We start from the raw sequence: 21,699 nt of genomic DNA, 5'->3' as shown, positions 1-21,699 counted from the left end.
TTATTATGTGACAAACAGAAAATTTTAATTCAAGCTCCCAAAAAAAAAATAGTAATCCTACATGTAGTATAAAAAGCACTTTGGCAACAGCTTTGGCAAGCTTTTCGTCCGCCTCCCGGTGGCTTTTTTTGTACTTTTCCATGCCATGTAAATCATTGATGGAGCTTGTGGTACAATCTTTAAAGCAGCGGATGTTAGCTTGGGTTACTGATTTACCCTTTTCCAAGCTTTTGAAGGTTTTGGTCTGTCCAAGGTGGTTGGCGTTTTAGTAATTTTGTTGTCCATGTGAATCATTTGTTGAGCCATGTGGTACAACTCTTGAATCTTGATGGGAGATTCTCAGTTTGATTTACCGATTTAACCTTTTGCAGCTATTTGGAAGTGTAATGGCCCACACAGTTATTGGTAGCCGTTGGGCCTGTTGATTTTTTTTGGTCAAAGGTCAACTTCTTTATATATTGGGCCTGAAGATGTTTAGTCAGAGTTCACATTTGGGGTTGCCTTGGAATTAAATTATTAACGTTTCTGTGTCTTAGTGGACCAAAAGTCTGGTATTTCGAAGACCAAAAGTTTGGGTGGAGAGGATCGTGGTCGTACTGATTTTCCAATTCTGGTGCACAGGTGAATGCTATGTGCATAGTTTAAAGACACAAGGCCAATGTCAAATCCCACGATTAGATCATATAATTTCACTTATGATAGAAGGTTTCTCGACACAGTAAAGCACTTAATAGAATGAACATATACCCTTGGATGTTTATAGCTGCATATCGAGTAATATCAGGGTTCAGGAATACATGTGCGTAAGTTTGATCAGTTTGTGAAGACTAAGTACCACAACAAGTTTGGTATTTTAAACACTTAGAAAGTGAGAATAAAAAATCTCGATATTTGTTTCTTATGATTAAATTAGGTTAACCCTATTTTAGAAAATTAGGATTAGCCTTTTTTTTTTTTTTGAAATTAGGCTAACCCTATCATTCTAGAATTTTTCTAGTTGTACAACCCTAAACTGGAAACTTGGAATTTATTTTTAGGAATTTGGCTTTGAAACTCTTTTTATTAAATATAAATAGAGGGTATTTCCTTATTTATGCGTAATATCTTAAGTAAATGGTATGACTGAAATGATATTACATGAAAATAAGTCCTGATTGCTGAGAAGCTACATGTGGCCTAAATATATAATTCCAAACATAAAGTACTATTACTGCAAATACACAAAAATTGTCACGTCTACCTCGACGAACATGTGTCATACCCCTGACACGTGTCCAAACCATGTGTTAGTACCTCTTGACATGTCGCACATCACGTGACATGTATTGTGATATGAGTTAGCTTGACATTAATTTTAAGAAAGGAGAACTGCACCAATCGTCCCTCACATATCACAAATGTGAAAATTTAGTCTTTCAAAGCAAAAATAATCATTTTTAATCCCTAACAAACAAAAAAAGATCACTTTTAGTCCCTTTTCACTTTTTCGAACAAATTTTGGCCGGAACTCACTGGGTCTACATCTAATGCCCAATTTTTAAAGGGTAAAAGTGACAAATCATGAGTAAAACTCCTCTCTCCCCTTTCTCTCAAACCATTATTGATTTCCTTCTCTCAACTCTTTAGAAGGCCAAAGAAGAACCAGCAGCGGAGATTGGAGAAGCAAGAGAAGAGTTTGTGATAGAAATTCAACAAAATCAGAAGTAAAAATGAGTTGGGCTTTCTTTAATTTATATATTTGGTTTGTAATTGATTAATTTATTGAACGATTTTGTTCATTTTTTTGGTGTTTTTGCATTCATCTTAGGCATTGTTATCATGACTGTTGAGGAGAAATCACAGGCAACTCAAGTGTTGGCTGAAGTGGCTGTTACAAAGGAAGAGGTTTTAAAGGAAGAAAAGGAAATGGAGAATGTGCAGCAAGTGAAGGATGTGACTGATGGTGATGAATGCAAAGAAGGGAAGATGGATGAGAAGAGTTCTTCTTATAGGGAATAAACTAATTTCCATTCTGATCTCAAAGAGTTTGAGAATAAGGCTTTGAATGATTTTGAAGTCGAAGCTAGAAGAAGCCATTATGGGAAACAAGCTCTTTAAGAAAGAAGTGGCTAAAGAGACTCCAAAGGAGTTATCGAAAAAGGAAGGTGAAGAGAAGAAAGAAGAAACAGAGGAGGCTGCAAAAGAAGGTGAAGCAAAAATTGAAGAGAAAAAAAATGGAAAGAAGGAAAAGGAAGGTGATGAAGAGAAGAAAACTAAAGAAAATACCGAAAAAAAAAGTGATGATAATGGTGAGGAGGGTGAAAAGGCTGACGCAGATGTTGAAATTGACAAGGATATCTCCATTTGGGAAGTGCCCCTTTTGGCTAGTAAAGGGCATAAGGGAACTGATATGGTTCTCCTGAAATTTTTGAGGGTTAGGGAATCCAAAGTCAATGAGGCATTTGAGATGCTAAAGAATACACTTCAATGGAGAAAAGAGTTGAACAATGATTCGGTTTTAGATGAAGATTTAAGGGATGATCTTGCATCTATTGCATACATGAATGGGATTGATTGCAAAGGCCCATCTGTTACAACATTTTTGGAGTTTTGAATGATAAGGAGATCTACAAGAATACATTTGGGACTAAGGATCAATTCTTGAGATGGAGAGTCCAGCTTATGGAGAAAGGGATTCAAAAGCTTGATTTCAAGCCTGGCGGTGTAAATTCCTTGTTTCAGATCAATGATCTCAAGAACTCACCCGGGCCATCCAGAAAGGCAGTTCGTGTTGCTACAAAACAAGCTATTGCTCTTCTCCAAGACAACTATCCTGAATTTGAAGCCAAAAATATGATTCTTAGTTTTTGTGTTTTTTTATGAATGTTTAACTAAAGGTTTGCACAGTTGGTCCCTCGCATAATTGGTCAACGGTGATCTGTCACTTTTACCCTTTAGGAATTGGGCATTGCATGTGGACCCAATAAGTTCCTGCCAAAATTGGTTCGGAAAAGTGAAAAGGGACTAAAGATGATCATTTTTTGTTTGTTAGGGATCAAAACTGATCATTTTTGTTCTAAGAGACTAAATTTTCACATATGTAATATATGAGAGACGATTGGTGCAGCTCTCCTTCTTAAGGAATACAAATGGACGACATTTCCAACGTAGTATCCAAAGTTCAAAGTTAAAAGATGCAAAATACAAAAACATTTTATGAGTCTAAAATATCTATTTACCTCTACCTTGTATATACGAAGAAAACCAAGTTACTATAACATCCCATCATTTTGGCCCGTGTATTGCCTAAACTTTTGACAAATGAAACTTTTTTTTTTTGCTAAAATTTTCCTTCCCTTTTTCATTCAATTGGCCATAAAGGTTAAAATATCTTTACATTATTAGAAAATGCACTCTATCTCTTTTTCTTCTTCTCACTATCATCCCTCATTTTTTTTATTTATTATTTCTTCAAACTAATCTAGCTAAGAATGTTGCCATGTTTTTTTTCTTATTTTGTTCTGGTGATTAGTTGTTTAGCAATGAGAGGTCTTTATTTTTTCTTTGAGACTAGTTTACATTTTCTTTTCTTTTTCATCTCTCATATTTGCTCTATTATTCTATCTTAATGTTATAGTCAACTGACATTTGTGTGCTAAATTTGAAAGATGATATTGTTATTTGATATTTCTTTATGGATAAAAGGTGAAATATTAAAATATATAAAAAGATCTTAGCATTAATTTTATGCCAGTGATCCTCTTCAATGAAAAATAAAACAAAAATTCATTCCTTTCTTTTCTCTTCTCAATATTTGATTTCTTACTTCGCATTTTTTTCCTTTTCTTTTTTTATGTTTATTTTGTAATTATCTACAAATTTTGTGTATTTTTGTTAGGAGAACAGATATCATGTGATGCTTCCACCGAGATAATTCTAACTGGGTATTCTTTTATCTCTGTTTCCCTCCGTTTCTTTCTTGTTTTCTCCCTGTTTGCAATGACTGCTCCGTTTGGATTAGTTGTTTTTGGGGTTGTTTTTCAAAAACAGCACTGTAGCATTTCGTTTTTGAAATACAAGTCCGTTTGGATTAGTTGTTTTTTGGGTTTTTTTCAAAAACTATATGAAAAACTTTTACTGTAGATGTTTTTTGGATTATTTTTAGAGGTATTTTTAAAACATATTTTTGGATATTTTTATAATTTATAATTTTTATATTTTTATTTTTATATACATTTATGCATTTATAATACATTTATAAATATTATTAAATAAATATATTTATATATTCGCTAAAAATATATATAAATGTATTATATTATATATAATACATAATATAAATATATTTATAAATGTATAAGTGTATATTATTATAAATGTATAAATTATAATTTATAATTTATAATTTTTATATAAATATACATTTATGCATTTATAATACATTTATAAATATTTATAAATAAATATATTTATATTTTTATATAAAAATATATAAATGTATTATAAATTTATTATATTATATATAATACATAATATAAATATATTTATAAATGTATAAGTGTATATTATTGTAAATGTATAAATTATAAATGAATATTATATAAATTTATAAATTATAAATTATTATTTATTATTTTTATATTTTTATATAAATATACATTTATGCATTTATAATACATTTATAAATATTTATGAATAAATATATTTATGTATTTATATAAAAATATATAAATGTACTAGAAATGTATTACAATATATATAATACATGATATAAATATATTTATAAATGTATAAGTGTATATTATTATAAATGTATAAATTACAAATTAATATTATATAAATTTATAAATTATAAGTTATTAATATATATTAATATTATGTATAAATGTATTATTATAATTAATATAAATGTACAAATGTATTAATATTATGTGTAAATCTAAAATAATATTATGTATATTAATATAAATGTATAAATGTATTATATTATATATAATACATAATATAAATGTATATTATAAATATACATTAATATATATACATATTATTTATAAATATACATTTATATAAATGTATAATATATATAATATATATTACATATTATATTATATATAATTTATATAATATATAATATTCATATAAATATATTATAAATGTATAAAAATATTTTTTAAATAAAATAAAATATTTGTAATATGTATAAATAAATATATAGATATTTAATATATATAATATACATTAATATTAATTATAAATATTATACTATTATAAATATGGTGTTTATATAATATTTCAATTTGTAATATTTATTGTATATTTCATTATATAAATATTTATATAATATATAATATATAATTTTCAATTTGTATAATATACATAATTTATAAATTATATAAATGTATAAATTATAATATAATATTATACATAATATACATTATTACATATTATGTATATTATATATTATATATAACATTATTATACACAATAATGTACATAATAATATTATACATTAATAATGTATATATTATAATATAATGTACATAATATTATGTATAAATATTTACACATTTATGTATACAATATTACATATTATGTATATTATGTTATGTATAATATACAATATTATGTATAATATTAATGTATATAAATATTTATATAATATAATATATATAATTTTCAATTTGTATATTTCAATTTATATTAATATAGTATATATATATATAATATACACAATTAAAATATACATATGTAGTTGTTTTTTATATAATGTTTGGATATGGTGTTTTTGGAGTTGTTTTGGAAATACACATTTACTGTAGCATTTGGAATGTGAAAAACAGTTTTTCAAAAACAGCCCCAAAAACAAGAGATCCAAACGAACCCGAATCGTGTATTAAATTCAATTGAAGGATCCAGTAAGATTTTGTATATATTCAATTTCTATTTGTTTTTTAATTACTTAAGTGCTATAATGTCACTCTTATTGTCGATAACCATCTTACTTTTATTTTGTTAAGCAATTGATATTGTAGTTGACATAGGAAGTTTATGTAGTATAATAATATGTTAAGGATTTGAAATTTATCATTCCCTTAGGAGGTTTCAAGACTTGATGGTGTTAGGTGTGAAAGGCATAAAATTTGTCAAAAGAAAATTCTTTGCGTGATAATTGCCTTGAAGAAATTCCTTACTCAAAACATAAAGTTGTATATTGATATGTCCTATATGGCCTTGCATAATAATTGTAGCAATTAGTTTGGGGAAAGACCCAATTTTTCATTTGTTTATCCATATATTGTAATTTTCCAGGTTGAGAATTTTGCATAATATAAAACTCTCTAGTTATTAAGATAAGTTTCTCTTATGATTTGCTAATAGCATGCGTATGCTTAAATCATTAACTATTGAAATTTGGACATACTCATTGATTCTATCAAATACAGATTACTATGTGAATGCGATCAAAATTGATAGGTAACTACTTTACATCAAAATTTTGGTCCTAAACTATGCATCAATCTAGTTGGCATACTACCATCATTGGATTCATAACTAAATACTGGAGGAGTGGCAGGACCGTTCCTGGAGGTTCATGGTCAATATTTGACAAAAAAAAAAAAAATGTAAGGTTCAAATTTCATCTTATACATGATTTTTTACATTATATGTGGAGTCCACAAAATTCTATTCTATAGTTACAGATTGTTGAAACGTATTGGCCATTGCGCTTGTTGCCCTTACCTTTATCACTTGGTGTTGTATGAAGCTGAGTTGATAAAGGCGCAATGGTTGTTGATATTATCATTTCCTGTACATGGTTTTAAAGTTCACCATTTGAATATGCTATTTAGAGTTATTTTAAATTTTTATCATTTGAATGGTTAACGTTTTAATTTTTAAACTTCACCATCTCACCATTTCATGTTATTCAATCTTTGTTCTTTTCTATTTTTTGTTTGTTCTGTTTTTATATTGCACAACAATGTTATATTGGTCTAACTATAGTTTAGATTAATAATTACTTTTTATGTGTAACTAACCACTGTCATATATTTACTTCTGCCTCTATTCTTATTACTACCCACTACCAAATAATAATTTATTTGTATATATTATTTATGTAATTGTCAATTTTCTATATATTTTATAAAAATATAAAACCAAATCTTATACAAAATAATTTCAATGATTATATTTCAAAGATTTTTAAATATTTATTTACTGTTGCACATTAAGATTTGGGGAATGCATTTTCTTGTAAATTGAGTGAGATGTGGTTTTTTTTAATCTAAAAACTTCTCTTAAGGTTGAACATAAAATAAAAATATTTGATTTAGCAAATCTACTTAGACATTTTTCTTATGCTTGAGCATAAAAAAAATTAACCAAAAAGGCTATCGGGCTTAGTTTTCAAGTTTTTTTTTTTTAAAAAAATTGCAGGCTTTAAGGCTAATAACCTAGCAGAATTTTTTTTAAAAAAAAAATTCCCGTAGCTGTCGGGCTGACTAAACCCAACAGTCAAAAGAAAAATGTTTCTACCAGGCATTCATATGAGAAAATTCATAAAAAAATCTCATTTTTTTTTATGAATTTTAATTTTTTGAATTTGTTAAATTTTTTGTATTATTTAATTAATAATTATTAAATTTTTAAAAAATAAAAAAAATAAAAAATAATATTTATATTAAAAAAATAATAATATAATAAAAAATACGACAGAGACGGGAAAAGGGTTACATTCTTTCCTTCGTCTCTATCATTCTGCATTATCCCTATAGCCGCTGCTCTATCCCCAACCGGCCTTTACCCAATTTCAGTTGCTGAGATTTCTCCGGTAAGAAGAAGATTTCCTTCCTCGATCTTGGTCAAATAGATTATGATCAGTTTCCTACGTGTTTTCTTTTTATTTTTTATTTTTTTGAGTCGGATCTAGAAGGTGCTCTATTTTTTTTTTTGTGCTTTTGCTTTTCTTTTCTGATTCAATGTGATTTCCCGTTGTTTGGACAATAGCTTGCAATGCTATCTGGCTAGGGTTTTCTAGATCTGTTGGTTGGGATGTAAGTGCGGTTTTGATAAAGTTTTTTCTAGATCCGTTGCGATTAAGTTTAGATTTTTTTTACTGACTGTTATTTTTATTCGTTTGGGCGATAAATTTTGTCTACCATTTTACGTTCTCGAAAACATTATACAGAATAATGTTTTTTTGGTTTCAGGTCCTACTGCAATGCTGATCATCAGTGAGTTACCTTCCTGTCATACAGAATAATAATATAATAATATACAGAATATCAACAAGAGCTTTTTTTTAATTTTTTTTTTTTGGATTTTGGTGCCGGGGGGTGTGGGGTTTATGATCCTCCCGTGGAAATGTTTCTAATCTTGGTTAGTTTGTGACTGCAGGGAATGAAACTCTATTCATAGCGAGCATTGGTTGTGCCTATGTCACGGTCAAACTTGGATTCATGGCTTATGAGAAGTGGTCTGGGCGAGATAAACGGTCCAGGTTGGAGGGCCTGTACGATGGGACTAGCAAAGGGAAAAGGGATTAGCTGTTTGTCTAGGTTGCTAATGGGGCGATGAACTGAGATTGACATTCTGATACTAGTAGTGAAAGTGGTGGTTTTGTTGGCATAGATATGTATGTTGGTTGGTTGGTTGTGGCTTTAAAGACCTCCTTTTTATTTTTAACATAATCATCTGTGTGAATTTCTGGGTTCCTTTCCCCTGTTTTTGATCTGTGGACGCTCATTAATGCTTATTGCCAGCAACTTGTTTGTATTTCGGGCTGAGAGGGTTGAGCTGGCAAATGGCAATGACATCCTCATCCTCCTCTTGGAGAGAACGGTCCTACTCTTGTGTTTGCTGTCAATTTAACGTCTCCCATGTCTCTTACAACTGATTCCAGAAAAAGATAAAAAACCAAAACAAAAGAGGACTCCTACACATCGAGGCCTCGCGAGCTTGCTAAACCATTTAGGAGTGCTGGGTGATTGTATCTGTCGGGGGTTTAAGTTATGCATTTTTTGGGCCGACGTGGACAACCAACCAGCAATAACAATATAAATGTATCCGCTGGGCTTCAAGTTTTTTTGGGGCCAGGGACGGGGTGGGTAGCCCCCAACTGCAAAAGAGTGTTCTTGGGCAGCCAGCATCAAAGAATTCGCTCCCCAAAATATCCCATCATAGTCAGTCCAAAGCAATGCATACGAGGGAATGCCCAAAACTATATACCATTACCAGCAGGTAATCAAGCTTAAGCGGGAATGCACTTTGCAAAGGGAGTTGATTTTGTTGCTGATGTGGTGGAATTATGGCCGTACAACCATTATTTATCGGTTATTAGATTGCCTGTGACTGTGAATCAGAAGTTCCCGGGTGTTGTACTTGTTATATTATGATGGTACCTTTTCAAAACTGCAAGCAAGAATTTGTAACCTATATATATATATATGTGTGTGTGTGCGCGCGTTACCTCTGAGAAGTTATCTGGACAATTCTTTTGATGTCTTCATTATGGATGAGGCAATAAAAAATTTGGGCAGAAACCCAGCTAGACGACAGGAAGCCAAGAACTTGGGCCTGCAAAAATTTTACCAACGCTACTTACAATGAGCATGGCGTTGACCATAGAATCAAGCCCAATAAGAAATAATCCTTTTAATTAGTTGCTACAGCCATCTTTAAAAAAATAATAATAAAAAAAATCTCGTGTCTCTGTTTTAATACACTAAGCTATTACAGTGTGATATCAAGATTAGGTAAGTTCAGCCGTCTGCTGTCACCAAAACTTTGAAACTGGATTTTCTATCTAAACAAATACTAGTAGTTCTTCACTATCTTACACCACTGGGTAATGTATCTAATCGAGGGATTTTCTTTTTCACTTTTCCTTTTAACCAAAAAAAATCTTACATTGAATGCAATTCAAAATTTTTGGGACGTTCTTCGCAATCTGCCCAGAAAAGGGCGGACAACACACAACAATGTACAGAACCAGCACCACCAAGCTTCCTGTCTTAACAGCATTCCATGAATGTCCCCAACCGGAGAGGTTGGAACTGTACATTTGCATGCGGGTCACATGCAACATCACGTTTGATTAAAGGATCCCTGTATTGGCCTAGCTCGTGAGGAATTAAATGCGATTAATTATCTTTAATGCAACTTGAAAATATAATACTGGTGAAACATTCATCGTATGATGATTATGCTCTCACTGCAGCATCGCAAGAGAATCCTCCTGTACAGCAGGAGCTACTGCTAGATTTATATAATACTAACCAATTCTTAGTTGGTAGCCTATTGAGATTTTAACTTTTAACTTCTTCCATCATCTCGGCTCTGTTTATTTGAATAGGTCACGGTGCTCTAGTCAATCTTATGACCCGGTTCCAATTTTCTGTTCCCTTATTTTCGAGGTACACACCAAAGAAAATATTTATATGTATATCAGCTCTTCTTTTAAGAAAACAAATACTACATATTATTTCTTTTTTCCTTTTGGTTCTTTATATCGAATTCAGTGCACTTACCAAGTTCACTTTATTTTGTATTCTGGAGATGTTGAAAACATGAGATGCGCTCAATCTTGAACTCCCCGATTCTAGAGCTCTGTCAAACATGTTTTCGAGAACAAAGATGCTTAAAAACCACATATTTTGTAATGTTAAACAATAAGTAAGGAGGAGGACTCAATCCTTTGTGGCTCTTTTAACAATAGGATTATATGTTCATGTACTTGCAAACGTGTAGTAGTAACTGATGACCATGGAAGTCAAGTCACAGGATCTCTACTCATTGTGTACAGACCTATGATGGATACAACGTACAATGAAGGAGGACTGCAATTAAGGGAAATGGCGCTGAGAATTGAGTCTTACGAAAAAAAAAATTTTTTGAACAAAAAAAAAAAGAAGGAAGAAAGAAGAAGACATACCCTTTATTGTAGGGCAATATTTGATTCTTATACTGTGTGAGCTTTCTTGCTGATTGACTCAAATGACTGCTTAGGTAGTCCACCAAGAAAATTTGTGTGAAAGACATTAACCTCTCCACAAATTCACCTTTATAGCTACCTACTGAGTAGTGAGTACTGATCCACTTTCAAAACCAAATTGTGCCCCGCAAAACAAGCCCTTTTTTCCTTAACCGCTCCACCCTATTAGTTATCTCCTTAAATGCTAGTAAATTACGTACATAGAACTCTGAATAAGCACTCTTACATTTCTCATTGTTGTTTTACTCTTCAGTTTCCAGGTCAGTTATCACCGGATTCATCTTTTGCATCAATGGGAAGAGCAAGAACTGATTCAGATATCAAATCCCATTTGGTAACAGAAATATGCAACATATCAGACCGTGCTGTCACCTGCGCTCATCAGCATCATTTCCGTTCTACTAATCCGCCTTTCGTTGATTGGTATCTGGTCCTCAAAGTATGTTTCATTCCATCTTTTCCGTTGCAAGTGTTTTCTCAAGCTGTTTTTGAACCAACGATGGCTTACAGGTGGATGAGAATGCAGGGCCCGATATCATCAGGAAGCATTACCTTAGACTTGGTAAGTTGAACAAGTATAGTTCAAATTCGCCAATCTTCTTCCCCGTCTAGGTTTTACTCTGCGATGGCAGCTGGCTTAATGCTGTGAGCATTTCCACTCCGTGCAGCTTTGCAGCTTCATCCTGATAAAAACAAGCATCCCAAGGCCGATACAGCCTTCAAGCTTGTCTCCGAGGTAAACTTACGTCCTCCTGTTTATTCTTTTCAATTTCATATAGATGACTACGGGAATTGCATTTTGAATTGGACATCTTTTCTTCTTTCTTCTTTGTTTCGACTTGAAGCTTCGGTTCAGATTTCTTAGAGCGTACCCGTTCATATCAGATAACAGCACTAGAATCTAGAAGTGATTTGCCAAAGCTTTAATGCGAAATGACGACATGCGTCTGTAGATGTTGGATAGATTTTAATCCGTCCTTACATACCGCTGTCTTAGATAATGTCGCGTAGGTAAGGTAACCATATAGCAAACCTTCAAGCCAAAAACATCGCCCTTCTGCTGGGGTGGGCGGGGAGTTGGGGTGCCTTCAGCTTTTTGAATTGTCATTTCTCTTTTAAATTATTTGTGCTACCCCGTTCATCACAGGCATATGCATGTCTATCAGACGACGCCAGGAGAACAGCTTTCAATCTGGAGAGGCATAGGAACTTCTGTTTCAAGTGCAGCAATATTTCAGACGATTCCCCCATCCCAAGCAACACAAAACCGAAGAGAATACCCACTTCAGAGAGGACTAGATCTAATCATGCCTTGCAAAGGATGAAGGACCTACGGGCCAGATTTATGGAAGAGGCTACCATTATAGAGAATTGTCTGAAGGCCAATGCAGCATCAAGGGTATCAGACTCATCCAGGAAGGAACTACCCACCTTCAATCCTGCAGATTACCTTTCCCAAGGCTATCCTCACCGCACCACTAGCAATAACAAGAAACTAGAGCGTTCTATTTCCAGAAACTATGGGCTTCACATATTGCGCACGAAACCATAATCAGAAGAATGCAGATCAGAATGGAAAACTTGCCGTACCAACTTTAGCCAAACCTACAAACTTCGAGCCATTCAAAGAATTACAGCCAATACAGAAAACTTGTCTTGAATTTGGTTTTGGATTTGTTACTTGTGAACAACCCTTGTAAAAGAAAAAAATTCATTATCAGCAAGATTCATAAGCACCAAGTGATTTTACAATATCCTTCTAACAGATTAAAGGGTTCCTAAGTTAAATATTTACTTTTACACCTTGAGTACAAAACTTTAGTGTTCACCAATCTTATGCAACTGGAGCAACAGATGCAAATGTTGGAAGACATTGAATGGCTGGATGAGTGCAATAATGCTTAGTTCGCTTGGACAATATCCCAATCTTGCTCCTTAATGGAAGTCCTGATCGGCTTTGGCAGACTCATTAACTGCAGGTAATGTAAGAACGCCACTATCAATTAAGGGTTGCAGCTCTTTCTTTGCTGCTTCACGCAAGGCAAGGTCCGAGGCCTCTAGGTATGCAGTAATCACCTTACAACTACACAAAAAAGAACAGGATCATCAGCATTGTTTATTTGTTCTCACATGGACAGAAAAGCTAAGCTCTAAAGTAGTAAATTGAACCTGTGACCCTGAGCCCATATTGCACATTTGCCTTTAAGAGCTTTCTCCCACAACTTGGAAGCAAAGATAGGGCAATCTAGAATAAGCTTTCTAATGGTCCTGCTAGAATGAAAATCTTCAAGGAGATGGTCGTCTTCTGCTCCCTCTGATTTAGGTTCTGCTACAAGAGTTGCTATTACTTCATACAATTTTTCCAACTTTTCATCCAAAGCAGGGTGAAGAACACCATCAGCACCCCCAGTTACAACCTATGTATAGACATTTGCAAATCATGTGAAAGTAAAAATGTTACATGAAATCATCCACAAAAAGTTAAGCTGACAGACTACAGCTAAGGAAAGAAACAATTATAAAGCCAAGTCAAAGAAAAGCAACAGCTTGATAAATGCAAAAATTATTTTAAAATCACTGCAAAAAACAATAACTATAATCCCAAAACTTTTGGAGGAAAAAGAAAAAAAAAAAAGGAAAAACGAGTGACAGGTCTGCCTCACGTTTTGAGCTAGTTAAAAATGTGGATGGAAACAATTTAGGTACATCTATCTAGATAACTCCAAAGAGTAATGTAATAGACTTAAGTATATCACCTAGGACTTAGAAAAACAATGGACCAAATTACATTGTAGAGCACAATGGTTCCTAAGGACCAATAAACATACTAAACTGCAACATCTATAACTAGAATTGTCATGTAATTTTTTCTTAACCTCTCTCTCTATCTCTACGTTGGAAGTTGCAACTTTCACCTAAAACCACTCTTCTTTCTAACCACACACTCATCTGAGATTTAGTGTAATCTAATTCATGAACACCTCATTTAAGATGATTAACTTACTTCTTTAGTAAAAGCAATTGAGAAAAATAAAAGAACTACTAGTGTAACTGTGCTCCTCATACAAAAAACCTGACATACCAGTTACCTAACAAGGCAAAGATCAGTGACCAGTGATCGTATTCTCTTAAACTTGGAAGGAGGATTAATTATCTCTTTCTTCCCTGAGTGACTGTCAGATGTTTTTCCCTTTTTAACATTCAATAGTTAAACTCACGCTTGGTTGAAGCATGAAACACAAAAGAGTGGTATGATCACAAAAGTGTTCTTTTTGTTGCATCACAACTTAGTGTCAACCCATGCGGCGACCAATTAAAGCCAATTGTTTATAGCTTTCTTTCTTGTCTGATTTCACAATCAAGGAGGATTTACATTAGGATTTATGTGCCTGCTTTGCAATACCTTTAGTCACCTCTCAGTGATTTTCTGTCTTCCACTGTGCAGGTTTTAATCCACTGAAGCACAGCTAAACTAAACTTGTTAGTAAGTTCCTATATATTCCATAACTGTGATTCATGAACATCTCGAAACAAATTCAAGAAACTAGGTTATACAGTTTATTCTCCATGGTAGGCTGGGTATGCTTAGACTCGTTAAGAAATGTTACATTTCTGTAGTAAATTCACAGATTAGGGACAAGAACCTTATCCGCTGCCGTAAGAGGACAACAGAATTTACATCTTTCCTATAAATTTAAAGTTCCTTAATTCAACAAAATTCTAAAATGGTGAGTTCAAAAGTCATTAGATAATTGGCAATATCCCCTGAAACGCTATAATTTATTTCTAGTCATTTCCGAATGGTACCTCCCCAAACATAGAATCTCGGTCCCACCACTGAACTGGAACATGCAACTAAGTGTGGATCCAATTAAAACCAATAAACCTACCTCATAGATGACTTCCTTGCCAAATTTTGACCTTAGCAAATTTTCTGCCATCTCACTGCATACATCAATGAGTTTCTGCAACCCCAAAAACAAAGAAGAAAGAAATAAAGAAAAAGGAACATCAGTAAAAATAAGGTAGGAATCAAAGCGTCTACGGTGAGACAATCAAACAGTCTGAATTTGGTAAATCACATAAAGGCTATACAATCTTAAGAGGGAAGTACAAAAATATAGGCTAAGAATATAGAATATCAGCAGAATCATGAAGTGTCATGCCAGCTCAGTTTCAAAGCCCACTGTAATGCATATATATCAATGGTAAACCTAGTGCAGAAGCCTCTTGCCACAAAAGTGTTTCAAGAAGGCTAGGAGAATGTAGCCTTGCATTTGCAAACAGATTCTCTGCTTCTTCCCAGTCAGCTCCAAGAAAAAAATTGGAGCAGCCTTGCTAGTGCCCCAAGGTTTGCCTCATCCTTGGCCAATAATAGTAAAAAAAAACAAATCTACGGGATCAAAACATAGATAAAAGTACAGAAAAACACAAACCTCAGCAAGCCCGCTATTGATCAACAACTCTCTCCTTCGTGTTAAAGGATCCTTCTTCGCAACCTCATTTACATCTGAATTCTTCCCAGCACTTTTACCTGTATTTGCCTCAACTAAGATCTCACCATTGTCTCTCTTCTCCTCATCACTTGCTTCATTAACCTCAGAAGACTCTTTCTGCTGAGACAAGAAAGAACTTGTTTATGAGCTACCATAATATCATATAAACAGAGCCAAAATACATCCACTAGGTTCAACTAATGCATTTATATGTTGCAAAGTTCTCAACTAGCAAAAAGATCAAGCTAGTTACCTTGGTGTTGAAAGAGGGGATAGACAAACTTAAGGACATGAGATCATCTGGGCTTAAATAGCGAGAACAATTTGGATGAAGTAACTGCAGAAGCGAACGCCTTCCATTCTGAAACAACAAAAAGTATGTTTAGGTTATATATATGCTATTTCACATAAACCTGTTGGATTCAAGATTTACAGATCTCTAAAAGTCCATGAACGAAGAAACATTTATGCATCTGGTGAAAGTAGTCTGAGCTAAAGCATTATCAACACTGTTCATCCAAAATGTGAAATAATTTAATGCTGGTATTGATGCAGGGAAGAAATAAAGTTTCAAAAAACTCAACTTTAGACCAAAGAAAGGCAGGCCTAAGCATAAGAAATTACACAAAGGGAGGGGTTGAAGAATCACATCTTTGGTTAACCAGGAATCCAGCCAAGAAGAGAGTGCACAAATCACATCTGGAATGAACAAATGTTCATTAACAGCAAATAAGCCACAATGTTCCACATCTCAATAAGGGCAAAGCAATCCTTTTTACTTTAACTAGGGTCTTGCAGCAACTCAGTATACGTGGTGGTTGCCATGCTAGGCACATTGATATTCTAGTTCTAAGACAGCTAGCTCTTTCCAATTCAAGCTGAGACAGAAGACCTTTACTACAAATTCAGGACTTCTAAATCAAATTTCAAGGTCACTGGATTATGCTTGACACCAAGTCTTAGAAAAAGCCATTCACTTTTTCAATTACTAGGGAAGATAACTAATAGGGCATAGACATGACAATTAAGACTACTTGAACTGTTTTGCAGATCAACTCATTCTGGCATCAAGAGAAACCCAGAATAATGAAGAACTTTATTGAAACTGTTGCAGAAGGTCATTACTCAAGTTGCAAATGCCTCTAGAGACAATTTTCTTGTAATTGAACCTTTACTTCTATTACACATGAAAGAAAGCTGACACTCAACTAAATTTGGGCTAGATTTTAACTGCCTGAGAAGTGAGGGCACCAGAAGATTATAACAAGTTTAACAAGTCCTTTAAATTACAAACCTGATCTAGAACAAGTTCCTTCAGAATGCCCTCCAGCTCACGAATGATGATCTGTAATGCAGGATGCACTTCTAAGATGCCACCTAACATCACTGCTTAATAAAAAACTTAGTTGCTAGAAACCAATAGCTATGGAACCAACCTTTGATAAGAGTTTCGTGTCATCAACTGTTGAAAGAATGGAGACAAGAACCTGAAATTTGTATTAGCACGTTATACTTCCAACTATCCAATACGAAAGTAGGGTAAATGCACTGAGAAGTCAGTAAAGTTCACAACCAAATGGCCTATTAATGAAATGTGTGTTCGACAATTAAAATTTCTTGCTATCTATTATGGTGTAAAATGAATGCAGAAAACCAAAAAACAAATAACCAGGAGATTCTGAGTTCTTGAACTCAAAAAATGCAAATAGCTACAAAAGAAAGACAAGTCAATAATAAAATCATACTCACCATACTCCCAAATCTGTCACGAGCAATCTTGTCACACTGACCTTTCATTCCTTTAATGATTTTCTTCCTCTCCTAAAACACACCATCAAAGAAAACAAAAACGAAAAGTAGATTGATCAACAACAGATGACTATACAAAAAGAGCAGGGAACTTTTGAGTTTTCCACAGAAGATGAACAAAAACAAAACTTTTTCAACAAACCTTTGCACTTCCATGTTTGATGCATAGTATGCCAACCCGGGAACCATCCCTAGTGTGTATCATCCGAACAAGAAGTGGACCTGATAACTGCTGAATTACATCTGCAGCAGATGACTTTAAAATTCTTGATTTAGATATGTAGGATCACAAATAGACACAACCGTTGTTAATCTTAAAGTCAAGGTCACCTAGCAACAGAGCAATTCACGTAGGAAATACTACCTGATCTGCAATGGTCAGATACTCCATTAGTGTTCTGTGTATAATGGAGTGGTCTAATATTCCTTTCTCCAAAATTGGTTGAAGCACTGAGCTCATGTGACGTACAACAGAAGACCTTTGCAACTGTAGCTTGGAAATTACATCAACTAATCTGACAGGAAAGGCATCAAAGTAAACAAGCCTCTATTAGAACTAAAATTCTTTTCAAATTTGGGAGCAATTATATAATTTAATAGCCTCATTAAATCTATTCTTAGAACAAGATAATCAATTAGAAAAGAGCAAAACTGGTATTTTTGCAACCCCAGAAGACAGGACAAACCGTGGAGAATCACAACATCCAATGCAATTAACTTGACTCCTTTACTGAAAATTTTGAATTTAATCCCTATCCTTACATAACAAAAGAAAAAGAAAACTATTCACACACTATCTTAGAAAAGTTTAGCTCTTAAAAGAACATCTCTCATAAACTTTCAGAAGAATAACAGCTCATATTAAAAAAAGGAACATATCAGTATCTATGTATTTTTGTATGGATTTATAACATGAATCGCTAGAATTACTAAGCCAAAAATATTTACCTGGTTTCCTTCATAGAGACAAGATCTTTGAATAACTGCAGTTCGGGAGAGTATAGTTCCATAAGTAGAGTTTGTTTCTGACTTGCATTTCCCACATTATAGGCATGTTCAATAACTGCAAAAAATAAAGCAGCAGAACATCAGAATTTTCAATACTTCAATGCCATTGTTACATGTCAAGTTGAGGGAGATATGTCAATGCTTCATCCTCAACATTTATTGCATAAAAAAAAAATCAAATCTGGCATGCATCTGAAATTCAGCTAAGGACCACAGCAAGCTGCACTTCAAATATCATGTTTAAAAGCATGACAAACACCTCTTAGCCTTCTGATTATGTAGAACCACACAAATTATCTCCAAAATCACATTAAATTATATTACCATTGCAATTTCAAAATTTTCACTGGTTTTAACTAGTCAATATATCAATTGTATGTGCCAAAAAAGAATTGGATCCTACCAAGTGAGCCCACCATGTGTCGAAGCAGAGGCGCAACATGCCCGTACAGTGAGGAAATAAACTCTGACAGCTGGTCTTTGGATGCTACAACCAAATAAAAAGCAGAGTAAGAAAAAAGGAAAAAGAAGCTTTGATGCACTTCATGATTTTGAAGGTTGAAACATCAAGCATAAAGCAATTCTTAATAAAATATGCAAAAGAACGTAAGATATATGAATCATCCACCACAAACATAAAGAATCATCTTGTTAGAAGCAATAGGATAAATGCAACTTAATCTTACCATTATCTAACATCTTTGTCACCAGATGAACAGCATAAGTGTTTGTGGCTAGGCTAATAAAATGCGGCTGAAGTTCCATAAACACTGCACTCTTTTCTTCTTGTGAACAGTGCTTAACACATGTCTAGTCAAGAGACAAAACCAATTTATGCTGTAACACACAATAATCCGGAATGTTTAAACTCCGAAAAAAGGAGAAGCATAAACAGCTTGTTACCTGAAGAACTCGAGATGAAACGTGAGAACTGGCGATCTCAGGAATCTTGCCCTTCATTTTTCCTAGAGCTTCGCTTGCCAATCTTTATGTGCATGTGTAGAGGGATGCAAGCAAAAGATAACCATTATTATTGACTGCTGAAAATGACAGAAGTAAAGACTTTTTTTCCACTACCTGACGGATGAAGAAGGGTTTCTAAAGGAAAATGGACAAAAGCAAAATAGCAAATTAATTTTCTAATTTCGTAAAATTAACACACTTGGATCTATCTTCTTTCGCAATATCTCGACGTCGCATCTTCTCCCACAGGATTGAAAGCTCCTGTCAAAGAAAGAATTTCAAGTATTGCTTAGATGTCAGGACTCCTATATTTGACAGCTACTGTCTGGTTGCATTGTCAGATAAAACTCAGCCATGACTAGGTTTCTAGCTTAAAAGTATGTATTACATGTACTTAAAGCTTTGAATCCAAAGGCATATGCTAAATCATAAATTTTTTGGGATAACGAAAACAGAATATTGAAAGTCTAGAGAAGCAAAAACCCAAGAAACATTCTACTCAGAGAATGAATCAACACCTCAAAATGTACACCCTCACAGACAAACTATGTGCGTCAGTTTAGAATGGAAGAGCGAAGATGATATAGACAAATGAAGAGAGAGAGCCAAAGATATAATAACAATGAATATTCCCAATTTCCACTGCACTCAAGAGTTTAATTTCTTGCTTGTGGCTAGGGTGTATTGTTGATGTTACAGCTGAATTGAAGATGGTAAGTTTCTTTTCCCTATGCAGCCAATGCTTTATCCCACCTGGTCCTGAGGAACTGGCCATTACCCAAGCCTAGTATTGGTTTGCCAAAGCAATCGAATTTTCCAAATCAGAAGATTTGATATCAAATAATACTAAGGCACTGAGCATTCCAGGGTACTTGATAGTTCCCCAAGTCATGTTCAATACCAAGAATCAAAGAATCCTTTCATTAAAATGTCAACAATGATTACTGAGCTAAAGTAGTAGCAACAAAACATACTTGTTCCAGAGTATAGTGTTTCTTCCTCTTCTTCTTTCTTGCTTCAGCCAATTCCTGCATCAAGTCCGTGCACCCAAAAAAGATTGAACTAAAAATGCAAGTTTTACCTAACCAAAATATACAATACCCAAGAAAAAAGTTTAAAGGCTTTTTCAATAGAATTGATTATTTACTTCTTCGAAATCCCAACTTGAATATGAAACCCAAAAAAAAATTTTGAATCATCAACAGCCAAAAATTGGATTAATTTCTACCTCCACCAAAGACCACCTTCTATCAGCTAGCAAAGTCCACAAAACAAAGGACGACAAAAAACCAAAAAGGGTGCCCCAAAAAGGAAAAAAGAAAAAAACCTTTGCTAGCAAACGACGTTGTTTTTTGGTATCTGGTACGTGCTTCTGTGTCGGAGGCTTAGCTCCATGCTGCTTAGATGGTGGTCGTTTGGATGCTTTGAATGGTTTCTTGGACCCCGACTGAGAATTATTGGTAGAAGGTGATTTCAATCTCTTGGGATTGGATTTTCTTTCCTCTCCTTTGGGTCCAGCAATTCTCTTTCTCTTCTTTGAATCGTTGCTTTTTAGGGGCTTCGCTGCCATTTCTGAAGCTCTGTGTGATTGTGCAGTCTCAGGTCGAAGCTTTCCGCACGATGGGGTTTTTGCGAGAGAGGGTTTATAGTTGAATTGATTTTCCTGGCAATAAGTTGGGCTTAGATATAGGCTTGGGCCAACATCTTCGATGCAAATATTTCGTTGTTATTGTCACCACAGCCCAACCCACCGGTGCAATCTGTGTTGCTTAAATGATTTTTATAGCAAATCATTGAAAGTTGTTTTGTTTGCTTTTTCTCTGAATGTTTATGAAAGACAAATTAAAACAAGTTAATTTGTTTTTAACTTTTGTTACCTTTTTCATGTAATAAAAGAAACTAAAAAAAAGAAGAAAAGAAAAAGTGTATCAAATATTTGGCCAAAAATTATTTGCATGTATGACAACACAATTTCTAACACACCCTTTTATCTTTCCAATCACCTTTTTATTTCACATACATCACATCATAAAATATTTAATATTTAAAAAAGGTATTACTTGCTAGTGTTTATGATTGTTGTCAGCTCTCAAATTTCTTAAAGATCTCTAATTAAAAATGATTGCAGCATTTTCCTTTTTCGTTGTTGGTAAAAAGTTATTTACAAGTAATGACAGATTAATGGCACTATACTATGTCATAGTATAACTTATGCTTAAAGGTTTACAAATTTTCTTCGTTTTTGGTATAATAAGCATGTGATTTAAAACTTAAAATAAAGTACTAATTAACATGTTTTTGCACCATTTCAAAGTGATGATGTGGATTTAAAATATGTTTATCACTAAAGTTGAGTACATATTAATACAGTTATTGCTCAACTTTTTGCAAGGAGTGAGTTGACAATCGGGACCGTCAACTGGTTCATTTTCTAAAGTCCTAGGCCCT

At 33.5% G+C, this 21,699-nt stretch overlaps 2 protein-coding genes, 1 long non-coding RNA gene and 1 pseudogene across 4 annotated transcripts; 3 read left to right on the top strand and 1 right to left on the bottom strand.

Moving 5' to 3' along the window:
- Positions 1-1,405: 1,405 nt before the first annotated feature.
- On the top strand, positions 1,406-3,145 carry LOC113735316 (patellin-4-like; annotated as a pseudogene).
- Positions 3,146-7,698: 4,553 nt separating this feature from the next.
- On the top strand, positions 7,699-8,696 carry LOC113733924 (uncharacterized). The gene is made up of 3 exons (XR_003459175.2): positions 7,699-7,813; positions 8,193-8,216; positions 8,380-8,696. It is a non-coding gene; the product is annotated as an uncharacterized lncRNA (long non-coding RNA).
- Positions 8,697-11,107: 2,411 nt separating this feature from the next.
- Positions 11,108-12,643, top strand: LOC113733923 (uncharacterized). The gene is made up of 4 exons (XM_027260160.2): positions 11,108-11,414; positions 11,486-11,537; positions 11,644-11,711; positions 12,123-12,643. The coding sequence occupies exons 1-4, from the start codon at positions 11,157-11,159 to the stop codon at positions 12,525-12,527; spliced, it is 783 nt and encodes a 260-aa protein (XP_027115961.1). The 5' UTR covers positions 11,108-11,156; the 3' UTR covers positions 12,528-12,643.
- A 26-nt stretch (positions 12,644-12,669) lies between these two features.
- LOC113733921 (pumilio homolog 24-like) lies at positions 12,670-20,909 on the bottom strand. 2 transcript variants are annotated; one of them, XM_027260159.2, is made up of 17 exons: positions 20,579-20,909; positions 20,226-20,279; positions 19,451-19,512; positions 19,192-19,273; positions 18,975-19,098; positions 18,692-18,775; positions 18,229-18,343; positions 17,645-17,795; positions 17,423-17,536; positions 17,221-17,292; positions 16,908-16,958; positions 16,766-16,816; positions 15,725-15,832; positions 15,412-15,588; positions 14,866-14,940; positions 13,145-13,392; positions 12,670-13,058 (listed from the first exon to the last, which is right to left on the bottom strand). In XM_027260159.2, the coding sequence occupies exons 1-17, from the start codon at positions 20,819-20,821 to the stop codon at positions 12,911-12,913; spliced, it is 1,959 nt and encodes a 652-aa protein (XP_027115960.1). In that variant the 5' UTR covers positions 20,822-20,909; the 3' UTR covers positions 12,670-12,910. The 2 variants fall into 2 exon arrangements, with proteins under 2 accessions (XP_027115960.1, XP_027115959.1); XM_027260158.2 differs by having other exon boundaries at positions 15,412-15,591; positions 20,579-20,908.
- Positions 20,910-21,699: the final 790 nt, after the last annotated feature.

Source organism: Coffea arabica, chromosome 3c (genome assembly GCF_036785885.1).
Source record: "Coffea arabica cultivar ET-39 chromosome 3c, Coffea Arabica ET-39 HiFi, whole genome shotgun sequence".
NCBI lineage: Eukaryota > Viridiplantae > Streptophyta > Magnoliopsida > Gentianales > Rubiaceae > Coffea > Coffea arabica.
This window is presented reverse-complemented; position numbering and strand designations above follow the sequence as displayed.

Bases quoted from the DNA above. Each gene is read 5' to 3' on its own strand.
- LOC113733923 (XM_027260160.2), top strand. From the start codon at position 11,157: ATGCTAGTAAATTACGTACATAGAACTCTGAATAAGCACTCTTACATT. The intron at 11,538-11,643 runs GTAAGTTGAACA...CACTCCGTGCAG, and splicing joins GAAGCATTACCTTAGACTTG to CTTTGCAGCTTCATCCTGAT. The intron at 11,712-12,122 runs GTAAACTTACGT...CGTTCATCACAG, and splicing joins CCTTCAAGCTTGTCTCCGAG to GCATATGCATGTCTATCAGA.
- LOC113733921 (XM_027260158.2), bottom strand. From the start codon at position 20,821: ATGGCAGCGAAGCCCCTAAAAAGCAACGATTCAAAGAAGAGAAAGAGA. The intron at 18,776-18,974 runs GTAAGATTAAGT...ATTTGGTTGTAG, and splicing joins GACAAAGATGTTAGATAATG to CATCCAAAGACCAGCTGTCA. The intron at 17,537-17,644 runs GTAGTATTTCCT...AGAATTTTAAAG, and splicing joins ATCTGACCATTGCAGATCAG to TCATCTGCTGCAGATGTAAT.